At 35.0% G+C, this 22,352-nt stretch overlaps 1 protein-coding gene across 1 annotated transcript in view; it reads left to right on the forward strand.

The window, feature by feature from the left end:
• iav (transient receptor potential cation channel subfamily V iav) overlaps positions 1–7,300 on the forward strand; it is a 228,609-nt gene extending 221,309 nt beyond the window's left edge. Inside the window, exons 15-16 of the mRNA XM_081742805.1 lie at positions 1,507–1,664; positions 4,867–7,300. Coding sequence (XP_081598931.1) covers positions 1,507–1,664; positions 4,867–5,921 — 1,213 coding nt within the window. The 3' untranslated portion in view covers positions 5,922–7,300. The remainder of the gene's footprint in view (positions 1–1,506; positions 1,665–4,866) is intronic.
• Positions 7,301–22,352: the final 15,052 nt, after the last annotated feature.

Here is a 22,352-nt window from a genome sequence, read left to right on the forward strand (position 1 = left end):
TTCTGTGGCAATTAAAACGCAATTCCTGTATTTTTCTTTACTCCACGGGAAGACAACCAATACATACTCACGGAACGGCAAATATATGGCACCATTTTGTCTATGAACCAATAAATACATACAAAAACTTTACTTTTCTAAATGAAACTATATACATTCATGGGTTACTTCAAAAAAGTGCGGGGCAACTGCCCCCCTTTGCCCCCCTAATCGCCCCCCATGCAGTCAGTATACCGTTACACCCACCTAAGACAGGACGATGACTTCAGAGATATTGTAAATAACCTAAGTCTTCAACATACATGAATTTTTTGGCAGTTATTTACGACAAAGAATCAGAGGCGTAGCCAAAAATTTTACTTGGAAAGGGTCCATCCAGAGTATTTTTTTTTTTAAAAAAGCAGGACGATGACTTCAGAGATATTGTAAATAACCTAAGTCTTCAAGATACATGAATTTTTTGGCAGTTATTTACGACAAAGAATCAGAGGCGTAGCCAAAAATTTTACTTGGAAAGGGTCCATCCAGAGTATTTTTTTTAAAAACAGATAATGGAAAGTTACTTCTCTGTCTGATTATCTTAGCAATTACCACGTGCTGCCATCTTTGGAACCATCTTCCTACGTTGTTAGAAGAACTGAAATATAAATAAAAACACAATTATATGTAATCTTCCTATTATAAATTATTTAACGAAGGAGCATAAGTTTGTTTATTGAAGTTTGTCGTCCCTTGTTAGTACCGAGGCTAAATGAGATGTGGATCTACAGTTTAACGTGAAATTCGAACCACTTCAATGCTTTAAGACTTTAATGGTCTCCATAAAGGATCGAAAATCTGGAACAACGTGTACCAAAGACGCACCCATTAGCCACTAGATAAGTGGGAAGTACGAAGGGACGTAAGTGTTCCTTTACATTTTTGCCCCATAACATTATTAATAAACTTCGAAAATTTTGATATTTAGGTTGTCATGTTTCTATTGGTGATACTCTTTGTAAGGTGTTTGCTTATAATCACCATAGAAAGCAATATCTTGATCGAAACTGATTTGAATTATAAGTCAAATTTCTGTCTACTTACTTTTATAGCATAATCTTCATACAGAAAGGAATCTTGGTGTAGATGGTCTCAGGACAAATTATATTAAAATTTGTAAAACCACTCCTAAAATTAGACTAAATTAACAGAAAGGGTGGGATTTCGGGTGAGAGTCCGGACTCCCGGGACCCACACCTAATTTTGATCTACCCCTCGATTCGGGTACTGGCTTGATTAAAACTAAATATTCTTGCGTAAATGGCGCACGTATTATACAAATATTTAGTTCCAATGTGGCTCAAATGTCAAAGTTATTCTTATTTTTTTTTTATTATTATTATTATTTGAACTCCATTAAAATCTCAATTATGCACTTTACGGTATTGCGTTACCTTGTGAACACACTTATTTATGATGTAGAACTGTTTTCGTAAATACCTATTTATCTGTTTTCTTTTCTTTCAGACCACGACCTGAAGCTCTTACGGGAGAAGTGGATGTCTTAGGGTCTGGAGGAGGAGCAGGAGGGTTGACAATGGCTTTGGATCAACTAGCATTCGTTACAGATATTGATGTCAATCAGGGAGCTACAACTGGTCGAGGATCAGACGAACCAGATACAGGTTAACATTTACAAATAGTTTCTGTTGTGCTAAGAATTGAGACCAGTGTTCAAAAAAGCTTAAAGCTACTTCTATTAATTATTTCCATATTCTTTATTCTACAACCCAGTTTGTAACATCAGACATGATGAAGCCAATCGTTGGATTCCATCTACTTGAGTACGCAGACTTTCATCAAATAGGGGGTCAAGATCCCAATTTAATATCTTTCCAGGGTTTTTGTATGTATGACATATGTATCTTACTATGATAAAGATATATTTTCATAATGTTAAAGGTAAGATAAATACTGGAACTACGACTACGCCAGTAATTCCATCAATGATCTTAAATTCGTTCAGAGTGTTTTTGACTTCTTTCCTCTCTGTTAGTTCAACACATTTACATAAGAGACGAAGGCTAAATACCTAGAATAAAATTTATACGAACTAAGAAAGAACGTTCACATTACCAGTATTGAAGAATATTTTCTGGAGATCCGTCTTGAAATATTAGATATTTAAGTATGTAGGCAGTTATTACATACTGTCCATCTAATGTTTTCTTTTCTAAGTAAACTATACACCAGTCAATTGCAATTGAATGCTCAGTTTTGTTCTCTTCTTCTTAATAAACCATAAGGAGCAGGCACAAACATGAACATTGATACAGATGTAGTAATAGGCAAACAAGAATATCGATAGTGTATTCAATGGTTTTGCAGGCATACTAATAGTGGTGACAGAGAAACAAGAATAGCAATAATGTAGTCAATGGTTTTGCAGGCATACTAATAGTGGAGACAGCTAAACAGGAATAGCAATAATGTAGTCAACGGCTTTGCAGGCATACTAATAGCGGTGACAGAGAAACAAGAATATCGATAGTGTAGTCAACGGTTTTGCAGGCATACTGATAGTGGAGACAGGTAAACAAGAATATCGATAGTGTAGTCAACGGTTTTGCAGGCATACTAATAGTGGTGACAGAGAAACAAGAATATCGATAGTATATTGAATGGTTTTGCAGGCATACTGATAGTGGAGACAGGTAAACAAGAATAGCAATAATGTAGTCAACGGCTTTGCAGGCATACTAATAGCGGTGACAGAGAAACAAGAATATCGATAGTGTAGTCAATGGTTTTGCAGGCATACTGATAGTGGAGACAGGTAAACAAGAATATCGATAGTGTAGTCAACGGTTTTGCAGGCATACTAATAGTGGTGACAGAGAAACAAGAATATCGATAGTGTAGTCAATGGTTTTGCAGGCATACTGATAGTGGAGACAGGTAAACAAGAATATCGATAGTGTAGTCAACGGTTTTGCAGGCATACTAATAGTGGTGACAGAGAAACAAGAATATCGATAGTATATTGAATGGTTTTGCAGGCATACTGATAGTGGAGACAGGTAAACAAGAATAGCAATAATGTAGTCAACGGTTTTGCAGGCATACTAATAGGGGTGACAGAGAAACAAGAATATCGATAGTGTAGTCAATGGTTTTGCAGGTATACTGATTGGGGTGACAGGCAAACAAGAATATCGATAATGTAGTCAATGGTTTTGCAGGCATATTCCTCCTGCGGTGGATCCGTGACTACACGTACACTGCTAACACTTATTCTATTCTTATACTTTATCATGCTCATCATGCTCAATGCGTTTCTCCTAGTTAATTTTCTGATTTTAAACACATGCTCTTAAGCCGTAAGTTTGCCATTTGGAAATGACTGCTATAAGTGATGCAGTAAGTTTCTAATTTTCTAACACTATGTATATGTGTTATAAAACATTTTTTGCAAGTTATTCGTAAAATCGTTGTTTTAAGCAAAGAACTCCTTTGGTTTTCAATATTTAAAGGAACATACGTGATATTTTGAAATGCAAACAGACAATGCAAATTCGGTATAGAAAATATGTTATAATAATTCTAGTTCAGAAAATATTTTTATGGTATCATCATCATCACAAATATTCTGTCATTGCTAACTCGCTTGTGGAGCTGCCATACAGCACGGTCTCACCCGACAAATTTTTCTTTCCTTTTTCCTGTAATTCGAAGATTTCTCTTAGAACATAATTCCTTCTCGAACAATGCCCTAATCAGTTACTTTTCCTATTTTTCGTTTCCTCTAATGCGTATTTTCAGTTTTCTCTACTTTCCCCCAATGCTTTCTCGTTATTTTTAATACTATGTTATTTTTTCTTCAATTCTTCATGCACATATTTCAAAAGGTTGTAGTCATTTTTAATAAATTTAGTGTAGCGCCCTAATTTCCGCCATGTATACTACAATAATCTACAGAAACTAGTAACGAATAATTTTCTTAATTTTTTACTTTTATAAAATTTGCTTCAGTATTGTTTTCTTTTCAGTAATAGCTTTTTCCGCTTTTCTATAATTGTTTTCAATTTATAAGTCGCATTTTACATTTTTACTACTACTACTAATAATAATACAAGATAGTTGTTGTTATTAGTTAGTCCTTGGTATATATGGGTAATTAGAGGTGTATGACTCAGTCTAAGTGATAAAATTTGAAAAATGTCAATTAGTACCTGTCAGATCTTGGTTACATTCATCAATTACAGTAGGCCTACACTAATCTAGGGAATATCAGACCAAGTTGTGCCGATTACTGAAATTGCCAGATTACAAGAAGGTATGCTCTCGCTAATTGAGCTGTCACTAATCCGGCAGGTAACTCGCCCATCTAGTGACATCATTTGCCCTCCACACTCGCAAAGAGTCCACCACATAACGCCTAATTACTGGATAGGCTGGATTATAGAGAGAGCACTGTCCTGTCAATATCTTTTAGGTATTTCTTCCTATAACATGTTTAATATATGAAATCTCTACTATTAGTATTTACTACTAGTGCTAGAATTGTCAATACTTAAAGAAATAAACACTTCCATTTAAACATAATCATCGTATTCCATTCTGTTTTCTATTTTTCTTGCTTTCGATAACATTTCTTTTGTAACCCATATTAATTATACAAATATTTGTTGTTGCAAATCATATATCTAAAGTTATTTTAATAATTTGATTTGGATATTAAAATCCTCTGCATTATGATGACAATTATTTCTCAACCAGTGGGCATTATTAAGACGACTTCAGTTATTGTTTAAACTGTTGTATATTATTTTACTGTATGTTTACTCCAAAGTTATGTTATTCTTACAAGCTTTGCTTTCATTACAGGTCGAAAATCTGGTGGACTTGCAGATGCACTTAACCAGTTAGCGTTCACACACGATTTAGATCTTTCTGTTCCTCGTGACGTAGAAGTAGGAGGCAATAAGACAAAAGCAACGATTGAGCTTGATCATAGCGATCCACTGCGACAGTTAGTCATCGCACCTGAACTAGAAGCATCTACTGCGGCAGCACTCGCAGCAGCTGCTGCTGCCACACAGGCTTGTCTCGAAGAAACCTATTCGGATTCTTACACACGACGTCAAGCTTCAGTTGCTAGTAGTACTGGCCGTCCACATATTTTGGTGCAATCAGAGCAAAAAGAACTCATTCATGTTTCTCTTGAACCTAGTGATAGTGACGGTTTGGACACATGTGGACCCTTATTAGGTAAATCTTCAAGATTACGTAGAGCGAGATCTGCTAGGTTGAAACAGACTGTGGAGTCTTCTCAAGGTAAAGAATCATCTAGTTCAGACGTGTCCTTGCCACAATCACCGACAAAGAAAACAGATATACATGATAAAGGGATTGTCAACGAAAGTTTCGTTCCTGATGAAGACATCAACGGCGAAGAGTGTGTTCAACCAAATAACAGTACTGAAGAAAGTGATGATGACATGAATTGTGTTCCGGAAGAGGATGAAGACGACTACGTACCGGAGGATAGTGCTAAAAGTGCCTCTCTTTCATCTTCGGAAGCAAGTGAGAGTCCCCCACCGCCACCTGTACAAGAACCACCCCCTAAACACAGTCGTGTGAGACCAAAAACTGCAAAAACGAACAAAGTGGCGCCCAGCGTGGGGCCATCAAGACGCAGTGGGTCTGCTCGCCTGAGCAGTATTCGACAGGAAAATGGCGCTGGACCGCCACAGGACATTTCAATGAAAGAAATACCCGGAACTTCTAGTGGTAAACAGCATGGGAGACCACGACCTCGTACGGGTAAAAGAACTGATGAGGATGGTCCAGATGTGTTAGATCCGTGGAGTACAAAAAGTATCACAAATATGAACAAAATTTTAGCCTGGGATAGAAAAGATGAGGAGGACGATTTGTGATAGTCATATTCTTTCATTTCTTTTAACTGTGACATTTTTATACATAAATCAATTAATTTGATATGAAAATAATACACATTCTTGTGTCATTCATTAGCTTCGTATTCGATGTTTTCTAAGTGTCCATTGTAGATCTGACTGCTTTTTTAAATGCAGATTTTTATAATGAAAAAGTTGAATGTTATTTTTTACGTTATTCGTTAAATTCTGAGCAACTTTAGGCAAAATTTCAAGGTTCTGAAGGATGATCCAAAAATGTGGAAACACCCAAAAAAGGCAGGATTATACAAGAATTGCAAAAGTAACGCTGTAGGTTAGTAGTACATGTGGGGGTAAATTTTTAAGACATGTTAGCGATGACCGCCATTTTGATTTAATTTTCTTAAATGGAAATCATGTCGTGATACCTTTTTTCATCTGAAATTTTCTCAGGAATTCAATGATGTGTTTGTTTTTGCTTTATCGTTTACTATAACGAAATTACGACTGCTTTTTCGTGTTCACAACGTCAGTCACATAGCACACATTTCTCCAGATTAAAGATTGTGCGATGTGTTATTCATTCCATTGAATTGTTTCCTTTATGTGGTCAAAATCCTGAATTTTCACTGGATATACAATGGACTTGAGATGGCCTAAAGATAAAAATCTAGGGAAGTGTGGTCAGAGGAACGTAGCGGCCACTCCACAGCACCACGTCTACCAATCCACGACTTGGGAAACTCGACATACTAATATTCACGAACATAATTTCCGTAATGTAGAAGGGCACCATCATGTTGTAGAAGACAGGAAAGTCTCATCTTCAGATAAGAGAGTTAGCAAGATATCTTTTTCCACTATTTGACGATACTCGATTGCTGTTAAGGGTACCATTGATAAGCAAAGGACCCATAATACAGATCTCCCACACACCACACCACATCACTTTTCCAGGAAAGCCAGCAGATATTTTATACCAATGGGGATTGTGTCCAGCCAGTACCGAACATTCGGTTTGTTTACCTCACTAGAAACGTAAAAGTTGGCCTCATCTGTGAAAAAGACATCGTAGCCGAAACGGGGATTTTGACGTATTTGCTCTGTTGCCCATTCTGTGAGTTCCAAGGCCTACTAGGGTCATACTCTAACAGATGCTGATCCGCTTATAGAGGTATGCGACTAACACCACTTTCCTGGGACAAACGATGAGTGCTTAGATTCGGAGTGTTTGCCAAATGCTGCCAACACTGCTATTACGTTGTTTCGTCAATCGCCGTGCATGGGCTGGCTTATTTTGATTTGTTGGACACGGATCTTGTTTCCCTGAATTTCTTGATCAACTTGCTTACTGTTGTATAGCTAATGGATGCTTATCTGGGTGACTTTGTTAAGATCATTGTGCTTCGCTCTCCTGACATCAATTCATACTGCCTGCATCACAACCATGTTAGTCACCTGAAACGGTATAAAGAAAACAAAACACAGTCATAACTTCTCTATGGAAAATGATAAAACAATGACAAATGCAGCATTGAATTCCTGAGAAACTTTTAGATTTGTAAAAGGTATTACAACATAGTGCTTAATTAAGAAAATTAACGTGAATTCAAAATGGCGGATTTCAAATTGGCAGCTATCAATAACGCATGTAAAAATGTTTTCCCTATTTGTACTACTAACCTACAGTGTTACTTTTGCAATTCTTTTAAAATCCTGCCTTTTATTTGAATGTTTCCACACTTTGGATCATTTTATATATCGCTGAAATTCATACTAGTGATTGGTGGTCGCCTAGTAGATTACGTAATTTCAAAATAGACAGTATTTCGTAGCATCTGGTGGATATTCACCAGATTGTGATAGATACTTACTATTTGGTTCATGTAAACTAGTAGACAATTACCAGACAATTATCACAATAAATAGTTTTAGCGAAGTATCGCTTTCATAAGAAAATACAAGCTTTTTCTTTTATTATTAAATTTAATATACCATGTGAACTGTATTATATTTTATGACAAACTAACTTACGCTTTTCGCAATAATAGTAAAGAATATTTCTAGTTAACTAAACTAGTTACATTTACTTAGATCGCTTATGAACTAAGTAACGTGTTATTTATACATACAAGTATACAAGAAAAAAATCCTTATATACAAGTATGTTGTAAAAAATTAATTTTGAACAAATAATAATAAATTACTATTCAAATATAGCTTACAAATTTCAGCAAATGTATAGTCTTATATATTTCGGCTTACTTACATAATTAATGTAGTACTTTAGAATGTAAAAGCAACTTATAATAAACAATACGAGTACAAAAATAAATTGAACTATATAACTTTAGCTTAGACGGAAAACACTTCAGTTAGTGAAACTTCTTCTATGTAGCATTTTCAGTAAAATAGACAATAGTTTGTAAAAGGAACTAATGCTTATTAACTATTCATAACATAACATCCACTTTAAGTTATCAGGTAGCTGTGTTCTCGAGTACAATTTTATTTTCTTATCTTAGAAAATATTTTCTTTCACAAGGGCCCCCAGATTTCTTATTTCATAGCAATTTCTCCATGTAAAACTATAAAATCCGTCTTTTTTTAGTTGTAATTTTGTTTTTACACCAATTATATGTCTTCTAAGGCACAATAAATTAAAATTGGTTAGGACCTGTATATTTTAAATAGATAATTTTAAAAACAAATCCAGATTTTTTATTTTGATTTTGAGAGGTCTTAGGTGAGCTGTTGTTAACAGCGAAAACCTGTTGTTGCTTGACTAAGAACGTTACCATGTTTACTGTTCTAATGTTTTAGTTTATCTCCTTTTACCATTTCTTAAAGCTAGGTTTCAAGTTGTAGTGGTCAAGATTTGTGCTTTCAAATCTTGAAAAATTTTCTTTTATCAAGTTAGTTAAGTATGATAATATGTTGCTCAATAGTATTTTTGAATATGAGATATGAAATTAATAATTGTTTTTAAATTATTAGAAATGTGCTCTACACTCTTATGTCTACTTATTTTACCATTGCCAAAAGAGCAACAATTTTCCAACATGGCGCAAATTTGAGGTATAATTTTCTGTTTCAGAGTTCTAATTGAATTGTCATCTCTTAAGCCGATTAGACATGATCATATTTTAATCCTATAGTATAGCAGCACAAACAATAGGCTCAACAGTAGAAAACGATTGGCTAGCCAACTGCCAACGTTTAGCCTTCGTTTTAAACGGCCAATTTGCTAAGCACTTACCAGCCAACTTAACTGCCAACATAACCTTTACGAAAGAAGTAAATATTGCGATTGGGACTAAGGTCGAAACTGTTGGGTAAATGACGGCAAATTTTTGGTTAGCCAACATTCACTTTAAACTACTTGGGACAATGATTTTTGAACATACATTTTAAACTCCTTTGGACCAATGTATTTTCAACTTTATATCTAGAATTGACAATTCTCGACCATGCTATTAGCCTATGTAATGCCTACCAATTGTGCTGCTACGATCAATGATTCCATCAAACTAAAGATTGAACGTGTACGATATCAATTAATTTATGATGAGCTTGCATCCAACATTACTTCAATGAAAACGGGCAAAAAACATTGGGTGGTAGTACTAAGACCGCCAATATAACTAACAGATGAAAACATCGGATGAATTTCACTTTCATCTCATCCGGTATAGAATTCAGTTATCGAACAGGTCATGAACTTCGTGACCCTTACACCAGGTGACAACGAAACATTACCAATCACATGGAGTGTTATGAAGCTGCTAATGTAACTCTAACACACTTTTCTTTCCTTTCGCTTTCCTCACTATAATTTTCTATCTTTCTTGTTTTGTGTATGTACGTGTATGTGAAAACATTGCACTGAAAGATAATTACAAGGTATATCCCAGTATAAACGCGTGAGAATTACAGAAAAAGCTACATTTTTCTTACAAGGAGTCGTCAAACTTTAATCAAGCAAGTCTGTAAATCTATCGCGTAGAATATGAGAAATGCCGATAAGCCCAGTGTTTTCTTAAATCTTTTTGTTGAGTCTGTGTTTAAAACTGTTACATTATTTTTCAGCATGTGAAGACGAATAAACATGAAATTATATTTGGAATAGTAAAGACTTGTTACCTTGATTAAGAATTGTCACATCGAGTATATCAAATACACGAACATTAGAATTCGAGTAGTGGAGATCACTAATATACTATAAAATTATGCAGTGATACTGTAGAGTTGACACTTTTGCTGCTTCTGGGTCATCAAGTTGCCGGTTCTCCTCGGGTCACTGGGTTTGCGTAGGCCCATCCGAGTCACTGGGTCTGTCTGACTTGTCCTAGTCAGAGAAAAGAAACCTAGGTTACTCGGGCAATCCAACCCGGCAGGAGCTCATGTGTTTCGGATTCCACGTTAATCAGTAGGCCCACGTCTCATCGCTGCTGAACGGGACGTTAAACTCAAAATCAACTCAACTCGGGCAATCCAAGTGATCCCTTACATCATTAACAGAATTATCCGAGTCGTATGCCACGAAAATGAAGGTCATGGGATGCCGTTTTAATATCCTGAGTGCATATAAATTATTTTCAGCGTTTAGCATACATTTAATGAGATCAATATTGCAGAATGCACACTAATGTAGCTTCTATTTATTAATGTAGCATACGGTTTTATAGCTTCACGTTTGGAGTATTGCAGTGATTATCAGTGCCGTGCCGAGGGGTTCGAGCGGGGCGACGCCTCGGGCGCCGAAGAAAGGGGACGCAGAATTCGGGAGGAAAACAAAAAAGATAAAATGGAAGGGAAAAGTACAAGGAAAAGTACGGTTTATTTTTGAAAGTTTTCTTACGCTTCGCGCTAACCATTGTGACTCTTCGCGGCTGGTTTGTGGACCTAACTCATTTATACGGGGGCACCGCCGTATACTCTTGTCCCGGGCGTTGATTTTCCACGGCACGACACTGGCTGATTACAATGGAATTGTTTATCTGAAAGAACTATTTCATTAAGATTAATTAGCAAGTGACGAATTAAAATTATTTAATATTTGTTCGTTTATGAGGTCTATAGAACTTTCATCCAAATTATATATAATGTAGTCATTTCGAACTTGCATTCTGGAAAAATTAAATTTAATATTTGATGGAAAACTTTGATCATGTATAATTGGCTTTAGACATGATAATTATATATAAGGCTACCATACGTCCCATGCCTTATTCTCATTTAAATATTCTAAAATATTATTTTTGTATTACGTACTTTTACATTAAGAGCTACATAGAGTTAATTTGTTTAATTTATAGTACACTCGAGCATTGTTTGAATGCGCTACGTCACAGCATTCAATTCATACATAGGGCTACTATAAATCATTCATTCATTTTCAAAAGGCTATATTTTCGAAAGTGTTACTCGTACAAACATGAGAAATATATGAAACTCACCGTTTTCGCTATGGTTTTAGTAGTCAGAGAGGTGATATTTTGCAATTTTTTTTTAAATTTTGAGCACTATAATTATTAATTTCATATTCTTTAAACAGCAGTTTTACATTTTGATTATAAAATTCACCACCTAAATCTGTTTGTAAAACACGGACAACTTATTTTTGTTTTTTAATTGTTATTTATTTTACAATTTCAGGACCTTTCTTTGTTTCTAACGGAACACAATATTCATATCGTGAAATATCAATACAACATAATATATATTATATTTCTAATTATTATTATACTTTGCAATATTTTGCATATCTGCTAAATCCATTTGTAACGTTTGTTGTCTTCGTTAAACAACATGTCATATAGGACGTTTCAACACAAAAAACACGTGAAGAAAATTTAGTACTCAAGGAAAACACAAATGGATAGTTATATTACAAGAATTATTTAATGAGTATAATAATAAAGTACATAGAACAATTGGTATAAAGCCTGTAGAAGTTAATAAGAAAAATTAATTCTTTCTAAGTTAGTTCTGGTAATGCTCTTGCAGCATTCTCAACTTTTCTTTCTGAAATAACAAAATAGTTTACCATTTGATCTGTTTGATAGGTTGTTTGTTAATTGTTGATGGTATGTATTGATTCAATTTTGTATTTTTAATTAATAATAATCGCTATTTATAATAGTTAAATTTTGCTGTTTCCAAAGTTTTAGATGTAATTGCTGTACAATATAACGAAATAGGCCTAATTCATGTCTTGTTCTCTTTTATTGTTGAATAAGAAGTATTGTTATAATGTTTCAGTATTCTTATGAAAAATGAAATAAAATGAAGCAAATAAGCATCAATATTTTTTTAAATTTTTTTCAAAATATTATTTCAAATTTTATAGTTTGGTTTATATACGTATATACTAGTGTTGCCACGAGACGAGACAAAACTCGTTGAGGTGAGACACGAGACGGGACAGACTACTTGTGAGATACTAGACGAGACGAGACGTCTCGTGAAATGTCTCGTCTCGTCTCGAAAATGTAAACGCATTTTTTGAATTTGTTTAAAAATTTATTAACTCGGAATAAATTATTAGGCTTCGAAATGTATACTAGCGTTTATTATTTCAAATGAGTACTGTCCTACAAAGAACAAGGAATACCTAAAGTTTTTATGGTTCTCACAAACAGCTTTCATTTCCAGTTTTCAATCGATTCAAGTTTAATTATTTTGTGATAGTGCTCCAGATTCAAGCACAATGTTAAAGGATTCATTAAGATGAGTGTTTCAGAAGATTTCAATCCAGTGTTTCTTTCAGAAAAAGTGTTCCGAGGAGGCACACTTAGTATTCGGAGGGGCACTGTTGATACTATTCTATTTATAATGTAAGCTTCTTCGAGGTTAACCGGTTAGCGTACGGCGTGGGAGACCCGGGTTCGATTCCCGGCGGGAGCTCATGTGGTTCGGATTCCACGTTAATCAGTAGGTCCACGTCTCATATAGCCTCGCTGCTGAACGGGACGTTAAACTCAACTCAACTCTATTTATAATGATCTTATAGACGTATTATTTTGGTCTTCTCCGAGGGGGCACTACCCCCCCAAAAAAACATGTCTGGAAGAAACACTGTTTCAATCCGAAACTGGTTAGGATATCTATGTATAAACATCCTGTTATAGAAGTACTAGTTCTCATAATTGCAGTTTTATCAGTAACTAACCGTTGTTTCATTATCTTTCTCGTTCCGTACAGACAGAAACGTCAACGTTTTTCGGTACTGAGTTTTGAAAGGATGCTGGTTTGACAATAAAATTTAGTTTTGTTTCGTAACTTTAAAATAAAGAGATTTATTACTAATTTGAATAATGATTATAGGATATTTCTGATTATTTGTTATATTAGATGTGTATAGTTCTGTTGAATGGTTCTAGTGTCCTCGGTAGAATTAAATAAATACTAATTCAGATGCATCTCAATTATAATTCAAACAAGTTACATAGAAGTAAAGGAAGGTTACAAAATCGTAAATGCAGAAATTATAACAAATTAAGGCTGTCATGGAGGAAGACCTCCATGCACTGAACTTCTTATGTGTCGCTTCTTTAGCATAATTAATGAAAGTACTTACAGGGTAAATTGATTGCATAGGCTGAGGTCCATCCTGACCAGGTTTTCCAATTCTAGCGGTCAACTACCTATGCCATTCTGACTGACTGACTGCGAAAGAACTGACCCTTTGTTTACTATTTGTTTAGTTTAAATATCCCTGCTTTCTGGCTTTTCACTTGTATAAGTTCCTTATTTCGTTTTGTATTTTGTCATTTTCACTTTCGTTTTTAGATTTTACTTCCTTGAAAGTGAATTTGTTTATGGAACCTCAGCCTGTTTCTTTTTTATTTTTAATTTCAAAAGTTTTTTATATACATTGATGAATTGAAATTACGTTACAGTTTTATTTTTTGTATTATTGTTTTATGGTGATATTCGAACCCAAGCGATTTTTGAAATCGGAAAATTACATAGGCCTCCTTATTTGTTGAAGTGGCGCCAGAGGTGCTGAAAAAAGAATTTCAGAATAAATGGGGAAGGTTTGCCTTTCGACTGTACTGACGGTGTAGATAGACAAACATTCCTGTCGTAGTAATCCATTACTGGTTCAGTCGAAACTAAGCCGTCGTTGTTGGAAGATTGTAGTCGTGTACGACTCTCTTAACCAAACGAAACTTGGTTAAAAGTTGTAATTTTAACCACTTGGCATAACAGCTCTTTTTTGTGGGACTCAGTCGCTCTAGTGTTGTCAGGAGACTAGACAGAACCACTCAAGACGAGACCAGTACATCTTTTCGAGACCAGAGACGCTTTGCACGAGACGAGACAATCTGAAGTCTCGTCTCGTCTCGTGACAACACTAGTATTTATCTTGTCCGTCCTTCCGTCCAACAGACAAAAAAATCTAAAGAATTACTTAACCAATCATCACCAAATTTGGTAAAATGTAGAGGATCAAAAGTTAGGAAAAGAATTAATTTCTACAACCGTTAATCAAACAAGATGTGGTAGAAATTAATCATTTCCAGTTTTGACGTTGATCACTATAATAGATTGGGAGATGTGGTTTTAACCATACAGTTAAGCGTCCAAAGAATGCATTATATATTCATCCTTAACTCTTTACTAAAAATGGAAATGGTAGAAATCCATTCCAAGTTCCTATTTAAAATATGATTTGCATAAAGCCAAAACGATAACAGCGAAAAGTGATTTTTCAAAATTGATTCAGTGTTTTGTTAATAAGGACCATCTTCACTCTTAACTGCTATTCAAACTGGAAGTGGTTGAAACCAATCATTCCATTTATAACGTCGATCGCCTTAGAATAAAAACCATAGTAGGCAGCAAAAAAGTGATTTTACGTAATCAATTAAGTACCCCAAAAATAAATTCCATTTCAAATATCTCTTAATATCTCTACTGAAACCAGAAGTAGCACACATTAAGCATTTCCTGTTTTAACGCTGATCGTTACAGGATGAAAACGGTAACAGATACCAAGAAACTCTTTTCTACAATCGATAAAGCGTCCTAAAAATAACCCATCTCCATTCTATCAATAAATTAATTGTAATAAAGCAAATAAAGTATAAAATAACAAATAAAGAGCTTTTTTTAAAGAAAAGAAAAATGTGAAATTCAATCTATTACTCGGGTTTGTATCCCGAACAAATATTCCAACGAGGATTCAAACATGGACATACACACGCAGAAAGTTCGCGCGTTAGCTAGTAAGCAGTTAAGACGTTCGCATGAACTTATGCACCTATTGTTTGATGTAGAATTTAAACAACATATATTCTAATAGAGAATCAAATGCGTGATTTCCATGTCGTTTGCCATGAAACTAACTGTTCGACTAACTAGCCATTGAAGTTCCTTTCCGAGGTAGCCTCTTTCAGTTCTGTCTGGAATTTTATTATGAATAAAATAACAATAAAAATGACAAATCACAAGTAATCTATATCAAAGGCCTTGAGTCTTAACTTACTTGTACCCCATGTCTGAAGCTCGTAACTTCTTTCGTTTAATATCTAGTTTTTAATTTTTACAGTTAGATTAAGCGATTTAGAAGTAGAAAATGTTTGATTTATTTAATGAGAGTTTAGCGTTCCTTGCAGAAGCGACGCTATGTGAAATCTTGAATCCAATTTACGAAGGCAATAGAAGCATAAGGACATGTAATTTAAAGAAGAAAAAAAAATCATGAAACACCTTCGCATAATGCATACTGTCACATGCAAGTTACAAAACCATACAAGTTACATTTATATATTATAATTTTATATTATATTTCTATATTAACAATCAATCGTTTGAAAATACGATTTGCCCAATTCAAAGAAAGATGTAGGGTTTCATTTCTTTTCTTTTTTAAAAAAATCCTTTGAAAACCACTGGCGTAGCATATGATCACGGCCTTGTATTGCCATTTAACTAGTATTTACATGTACTTTATTACACTGTAAGTTCATTTTCCGAATTCGTTTTATCCAGAATTTGTGAGATTACAAGCTAACGTTTACATATGAAAAACTCTCTCTCTTAAAAGTTATATTTGCTAGAAAAATTGTAGTCCTTGATTCGAAAGCCTATATCTTCATACCTACTAACCGCATTTGAATGAATGAAATGAAAAATGAAAAATGAAATTTAAAGATCCATACCTCCAAAACAATGGGAACTAGCGTAGTCGGGTCGAGACTTCACTTAGGAACCGGTATGTGCTTCATCCAAATATCCATGTTTCAGAATCCTGCATTACTTCCGCAACAATTTTTATAGAGGTAGTTCGTACTTCGAGTAGGGACGTTAACATAAAAACTGTGCACTTCTGAAAAAAAAAAAAAGTTGAAACTTTTAGGAATACTTGTTTACACCCGGCAGAAGAGATCTAGAGGTAGGGCCCAAAGTTTTTGGCCGCCATATTGGAAAATGGCCGCAATCTTGAAAATTAGAACTGTTTTTCAGAATATCCAATTTAAGTAGCTACTGCTTCAACACTATTCATCCGAATTTCATAGTTGATACGTCATTCTCTTCAGAATAAAACAAACTTTTAAATGCAACATGACGCATGTCCGTATGACGTACAAGGAAAGGGAAATTTGGAGGAAATCAGAAATTTTTCTTTAAAAATATCCTTTTTGGAAGCTTGAGCGCCCCCAGAGACGCCTCAGGCAAGAGTACGCGACCCTAATGTACCCTGAAATAATACAGAGTGCTTATGGTATCTCTTTGCCAAATAACATTGGAATATCCTATATAATGACATAAGAAAAAATATTTCCTAATCCTGTTTGAAAGTAGAAAATTTACACTAACAGGGAAAATTACGATCTATTTCTGGATAAATTAATATTCCAACGAATTTCATGGCTAATAGTTCATTTTCCTTAAAATGATACAATTTCTGAATTGTAAGACTGTTTATGACCCTGTGACGTATGGAAAAAGAGAAATTTGGGGGAAATCGGGAAATATATCTGAAAACCTTTTTTAAAAAATGTTTCTTACTCCTAGAATAATCCCTTTTACCGTTTTGAAATCCTTTTCTTGAAACTTGGAGACATATAGGGAAATTATTTATAACATTTCATTTGTTTGTGTTTCAATTAATTGCATTATTCTACTTCACCACTTTTTTTTTTGACACAACAAACACCTTTGCTCCTATCTGATACATTAGAAAGAAAACGGGAAGAAATATTAATGATTAAAAAAAACTTTTAAAATAAAGGTAAAACTAATATCATGTAACAAACCATATTAAATCAGCCTCAACGTCGTCAAAATCATCATTACTACTGTCGACAAAAGTAGAAAGTTCGAATTGTTCACTTTTATTTTCAGTGAGCACACATGCAAAGCGTTGTATACCACATCCATGTTCTTTAGTAACGTGCTGCAGTTTTGTGCAATTGTGTAACAAATCACATTAAGTGTCAATCTCAACGTCGTCCAAATAATCATCACTACTGTCAACAAAGGTTCAAATTGTTCAGTTTAATTTTCACAGTCAGTACACTTGCATAGCATTGTATACTGCATTCGTGAGCTTTTGCACATACAACGAGGAGTGTTGCACTTTTGGCAAGAACAACTGAATAATTCCCTAGATGCACGAGCTGCTTCAGGAAGAGTTATCCATGTTGGCTCCCAGTTTCAGTTCTTTGCCAACCCTCAAAGGCTTGGATCAGGTAAGGTAGGTTGTTTAACCAAATACTGTCTCCAACAATAGCGAACTTGATAAGCACTCCTCAAGGCATTTTTAAATAAAGCTGATTTGTTGGTGGTATTCTTTCCATAGAACGTCCTTTCTTTGTAAAAAAATCTTTGCTACACTCATTAACTGTGATATGACATGATGACTTATCATACATCAAAACAACCAAGTTGTCAACTTCGTCCATAAACATCTCAATTTCTGCAGGTTGCTGAGACAAAACCTGGAATGTCTGTGTGATCTTCGGGAGATTTCTGCATATTTCCCAAGCGTTTTTTTTTTCCATAACCATAAACGAGGAATTTGTGTTGCAACCTGACAATGCCGGAAAAATGGATGGGAAGTAGCTTTTTCGACTCCAAACTTAATAAATAGAAGATAAATTGGGATGTACTCTGAATTCTTTCCAGTACCAAATGCAATTCATAAGAAGTCTGCTTGTACTTGATTAAATTTGACAAAGAAAGTACTCCAACATCATTGTTCACTGTTTAAATGATTATACATAGATTTGTGTCCAGCTTGATACGCCTCCTTAGCATAAAGCAAAATTCTTGTATCCGCTTCCTCTTGACTGCATGGGTACATAATGGTGTATTGCATAATATTGCTTCTCCTTTCATTGTCACCACTTCTTTTCCGACTCGAGATACGAATTCAGTTGCAAGTAGATTGAAGAGTTCCTTCTTGCTTTCATCATTGTACAAAACTTCTTTCAATTTCTAGGTACAGGCGTATTACTACAAACTTTTCGTCTTATGCCAGTACCTCTAAACACCATAATCTTAGCTTTCAAACTGTCAGGTTTGTAGTCATCCCAGACAATGTCAATTCTGTTTATACCGTTCCCATTCGTAAAGCACTATGCTGGCAAATTTCTGCGTACACATCAAAAGTCTTGGGATCTCCAAGATGTATCATGTGGACTAAGGTTGGGCCATTCAGTATGGCACATGGTGCTGAAGGTTTGTCACTGGGATAGTCACAAAAATTTCTGAAACACTGAAAATCAGATTTCTTAAACTTTCGAAGATGCCCACAGTCTGACAACGATATATAATTTTGAAAAGAGGCAGGCATCATTTCTTGCGCTTCTCATCAGCAATTGGAATTTGCTCTTGGTTGGAGTTTTTGTTTTGAATAACTTCACTTGATTGCGTTTGATGGTTTCTCAATTGATATTACTTGCTGTTGTTGACAAATTCTTTAAATTGATGCATTCCAAGGTCTCTTATTTCTCTTAAATCCACAATTCCCCTTTGAGAAATAATGACTTTATTATGCACATTTCGCAAGTCTTGGCTGCTGTCTTCAGATGGATTGCCTAAATCTTCAATAATGTTTTTCAAAGTCTTTACGTGTTTGAAAAATAAAGACTGGGTTTTTGACGAGAATTCATGGTGTTCCTTTGAGGCCGTGTTAGGCTTTTTAAACCCTTCTTCAAATTTTTGTATCAATTTTGTTACTTCATGACCAGCTACCACCCATCTCCTCAAAACATCTGGGTTTTCTGTTAATCCCGCTGCACCTCCATCCATCTTAACGTAAGCATTGCACTGTTCATGCACCTGATCCAATGCCATTGCAGAAAATAATCTCCCACTAATGTTGGCAGTAAACTTCCCTTTTAAAAACTCCATGAATTCTCGGGTGTATCTCTGACAGATTTTTCATGTCACGCCAATGCACTGGAAGACATATAGCAGAGTTTTGGTGGTTAAATAAAAAGAATCAAGGAGCTGAATCTCCTAGTTCACATACAGCTCAAAGTTGGAGCTTCAGATTGATGTCAAAAATTTCAGAAGCGAATTCCCTAGTTCCATCACTGTACTCCAATATGTGAAACTTGAAATTCTTTCACAATTGTCTTTACACCATTCCTTAAATGGAAGAGGCTCACTAGTCCCATGTTTTTCTTCATGACCATTAAAATATTGAGTATAAGCTTTTTTTGACAAGATAAACAGGGCACATAATGTCACCTGATGTATATATATTGTCCTTGTAATATGACGCACTTTGATATAAGACTGAGCTCTACCCGAAGATGTTAACCCAGCCTCAATGATACATTCAACCCATCCACTGCAATCTAAAAGATCTCCGAGTACACTCATGATAGCCTTCTCCAGATGGAGGATCACGATCATCACAACGTAACTGTCTTCACCAAACTTTTCACTGAATACGTTTTGCAATACCATACAGGGAAACGTCATAAGTAATACCGGGTGTTTGTCCTTCATTGAGATAATTTACAGCATCTGCTACTACTGACGTTGAATGTCTTATAATAGCAGGTGGATGCGCAACGTCTGGAAACGTAGGCAGTAATCCACAATGAGTTAAGTGTTTTTCTCTACTTAACGTCAGAGTTAACTCTTATGAAGTAGGGGGCGCGGTGGCTCAGGGGTAGAACGTTTACCTCCGGTGCTTGGAGTCCCTGGTTCGATCCCAGTTCGCGCCGTGTGTTTTGTGGTGGACAAACACTGTGCTCGTGGGTTTTCCCGTTTCCTCCCACTTTCTTCATTCCACCATTTCACTCATCTCTCATCATCACGGTCTCCTTTAGCCTAATTAGCATAACCGTGGGACGTAAAAATTAAAGATTTCATTTCATTTCTTATGAAGTACTGCTAAAAAGTGATATTTTGACCTAACAAACAAGATTGGGAAATTATTTTCTACAACGTTAGTATGTATGATATCGGGATGGTAATTGGTAGAAGCATTACCAATACTCCAATGCATTTTGCAGGGTACATGAAGGTCACGTGCTTTCACCTGGGATCATTCTAGGAGTAAGAAACATTTTTTTAAAAAGGTCTTCAGATATATTTCCCGATTTCCCCCAAATTTCCCTTTTTCCATACTTCACAGGGTCATGGACAGTCTTACAATTCAGAAATTGTATCATTTTAAGGAAAATGAACTATTTGCCATGAAATTCGTTGCAATATTAATTTATCGAGAAATTTTAGATCGTAATTTTCCCTGTTAGTGTAAATTTCCTACTTTCAAATAGGATTAGGAAATATTTTTTTCTCATGTCATTATATAGGATATTCCAATGTTATTTGGCAAAGAGATACCATAAGCACTATGTATTATTTCAGCGCGCATTAGGGTCGCGTACTCTTCCCTGAGGCGTTTCTGGGGTGTTCAAACTCCCAAAAACTATTTTTTAAAAAAGAAAAATTTCCGATTTCCTCCAAATTTCCCTTTCCTTGTACGTGATACGGGCATACGTCATGTTGCATTTAAAAGTTGGTTTTATTCTGAAGAGAATGACTTATACTCCATGAAATTCGGATGAATAGTGTTGAAGGAGCAGCTACTTAAAATGGATATTCTGAAAAATAGTCCTATTTTTTAAGATGGCGGCCATTTTCCAATATGGCGGCCAAAAGCTTTGGGCCCTACCTCTAGATTTCTTCTGCCGGGTGTAAACAAGTATTCCTGAAAGTTTCAGCTTTTTTTTTTTTTTTTTTTCAGAAGTGCACAATTCTCGTAGAATTGCCCAGCTAACCTCCGCACTATTCAAATTATATGCCCGCAGCCAAACTCCCTCTAAAAAATTGTTGCGTGAGTACCTTAGGATTATGAAACATTGCCGTTTGGATAAGGTACACCTTGTCTCAAAAAGGTTGAGCGCATTCTTTATTGGTGTTTTGAGGCAAAAATTTTCTAAGTCCAGCTTCGGGTATCTTCGGGAAAAAATAAGCCAGGTTCGAACCTCCAAGCCAGCCTTTGCAATCGGGAAAAAGTTTGCAGATGTGTTTTTCTTCTTTTAAATATAATAAGACTTGTTACCAAGTGTTTAAAAAAGCAACATTGATTGAAATACTTAATGATACAATATTTCGAAACCTTTTATTAATGTCACCATATGCTTGCTTATCATTTAGCTCCCCATACGTAATGGAACATTTAAATACGTTAAAGAATCTTTCCATATGTAAAAGAATGCTCAAAATTAAGAAATAGAACATAATTATCGCCTGAGTACTAAAATAAAAGTCAAAGTAGAACAGAAACAGCGTTTGTAATGGATATGAATGTCATAATTATCTTGAGATTCGTTATACAACGCTAGAAGCTTAGTTCTGGAAGTTCTTGTGTTAGCTCATTGGTAAGCTGTCGGATTTGAAATCATAAGGTTGTGAGTTCGATCCCCCTCTGGGTCAATACTTTTTTTTTAAATTATATTTTCCGCAATGCATGAAAAATTATATAAAATAATTACATTAAAATACATAAGTTGTTTATATATAACATAATCATTGCAGAACATAGTAATTATTATGTTTAAAATATAACATCTGAGATAATTTTCACAGTAGGTCGGTATTATATATGAGAATGTTAAATACAAGTTAGGAAAATCGTTTAATAGCAATAAATAAGTTATGTAGTGTATTTATTTGCAGCTATTTGTCATACAGATTTAACTTCTCAATATTCTCATTACAGTATGTTATTTATATTCGTGAAATGCAGTATATTCCTACTGATATAGAAAATGTATAAACAGAGTATCCAAAGTCGTATCCTGCTTCAAGACACATAACTTTTCCCGATCCCCTTAACGTCACGGGAAGAAACACAAATTCTCTTTAGAACGGAATGTCGTTACTTAGAGTCTTATTCGAATACGTTGAATATGCTTTTGTGTATTCATCTCTCTCTCTCTCTCTCTCTCTCTTTCGCTTTGTTTATGT

The sequence above is a fragment of the Thermobia domestica genome, chromosome 16 (genome assembly GCF_964235325.1).
Source record: "Thermobia domestica chromosome 16, izTheDome1.hap1.1, whole genome shotgun sequence".
Taxonomy (NCBI): domain Eukaryota; kingdom Metazoa; phylum Arthropoda; class Insecta; order Zygentoma; family Lepismatidae; genus Thermobia; species Thermobia domestica.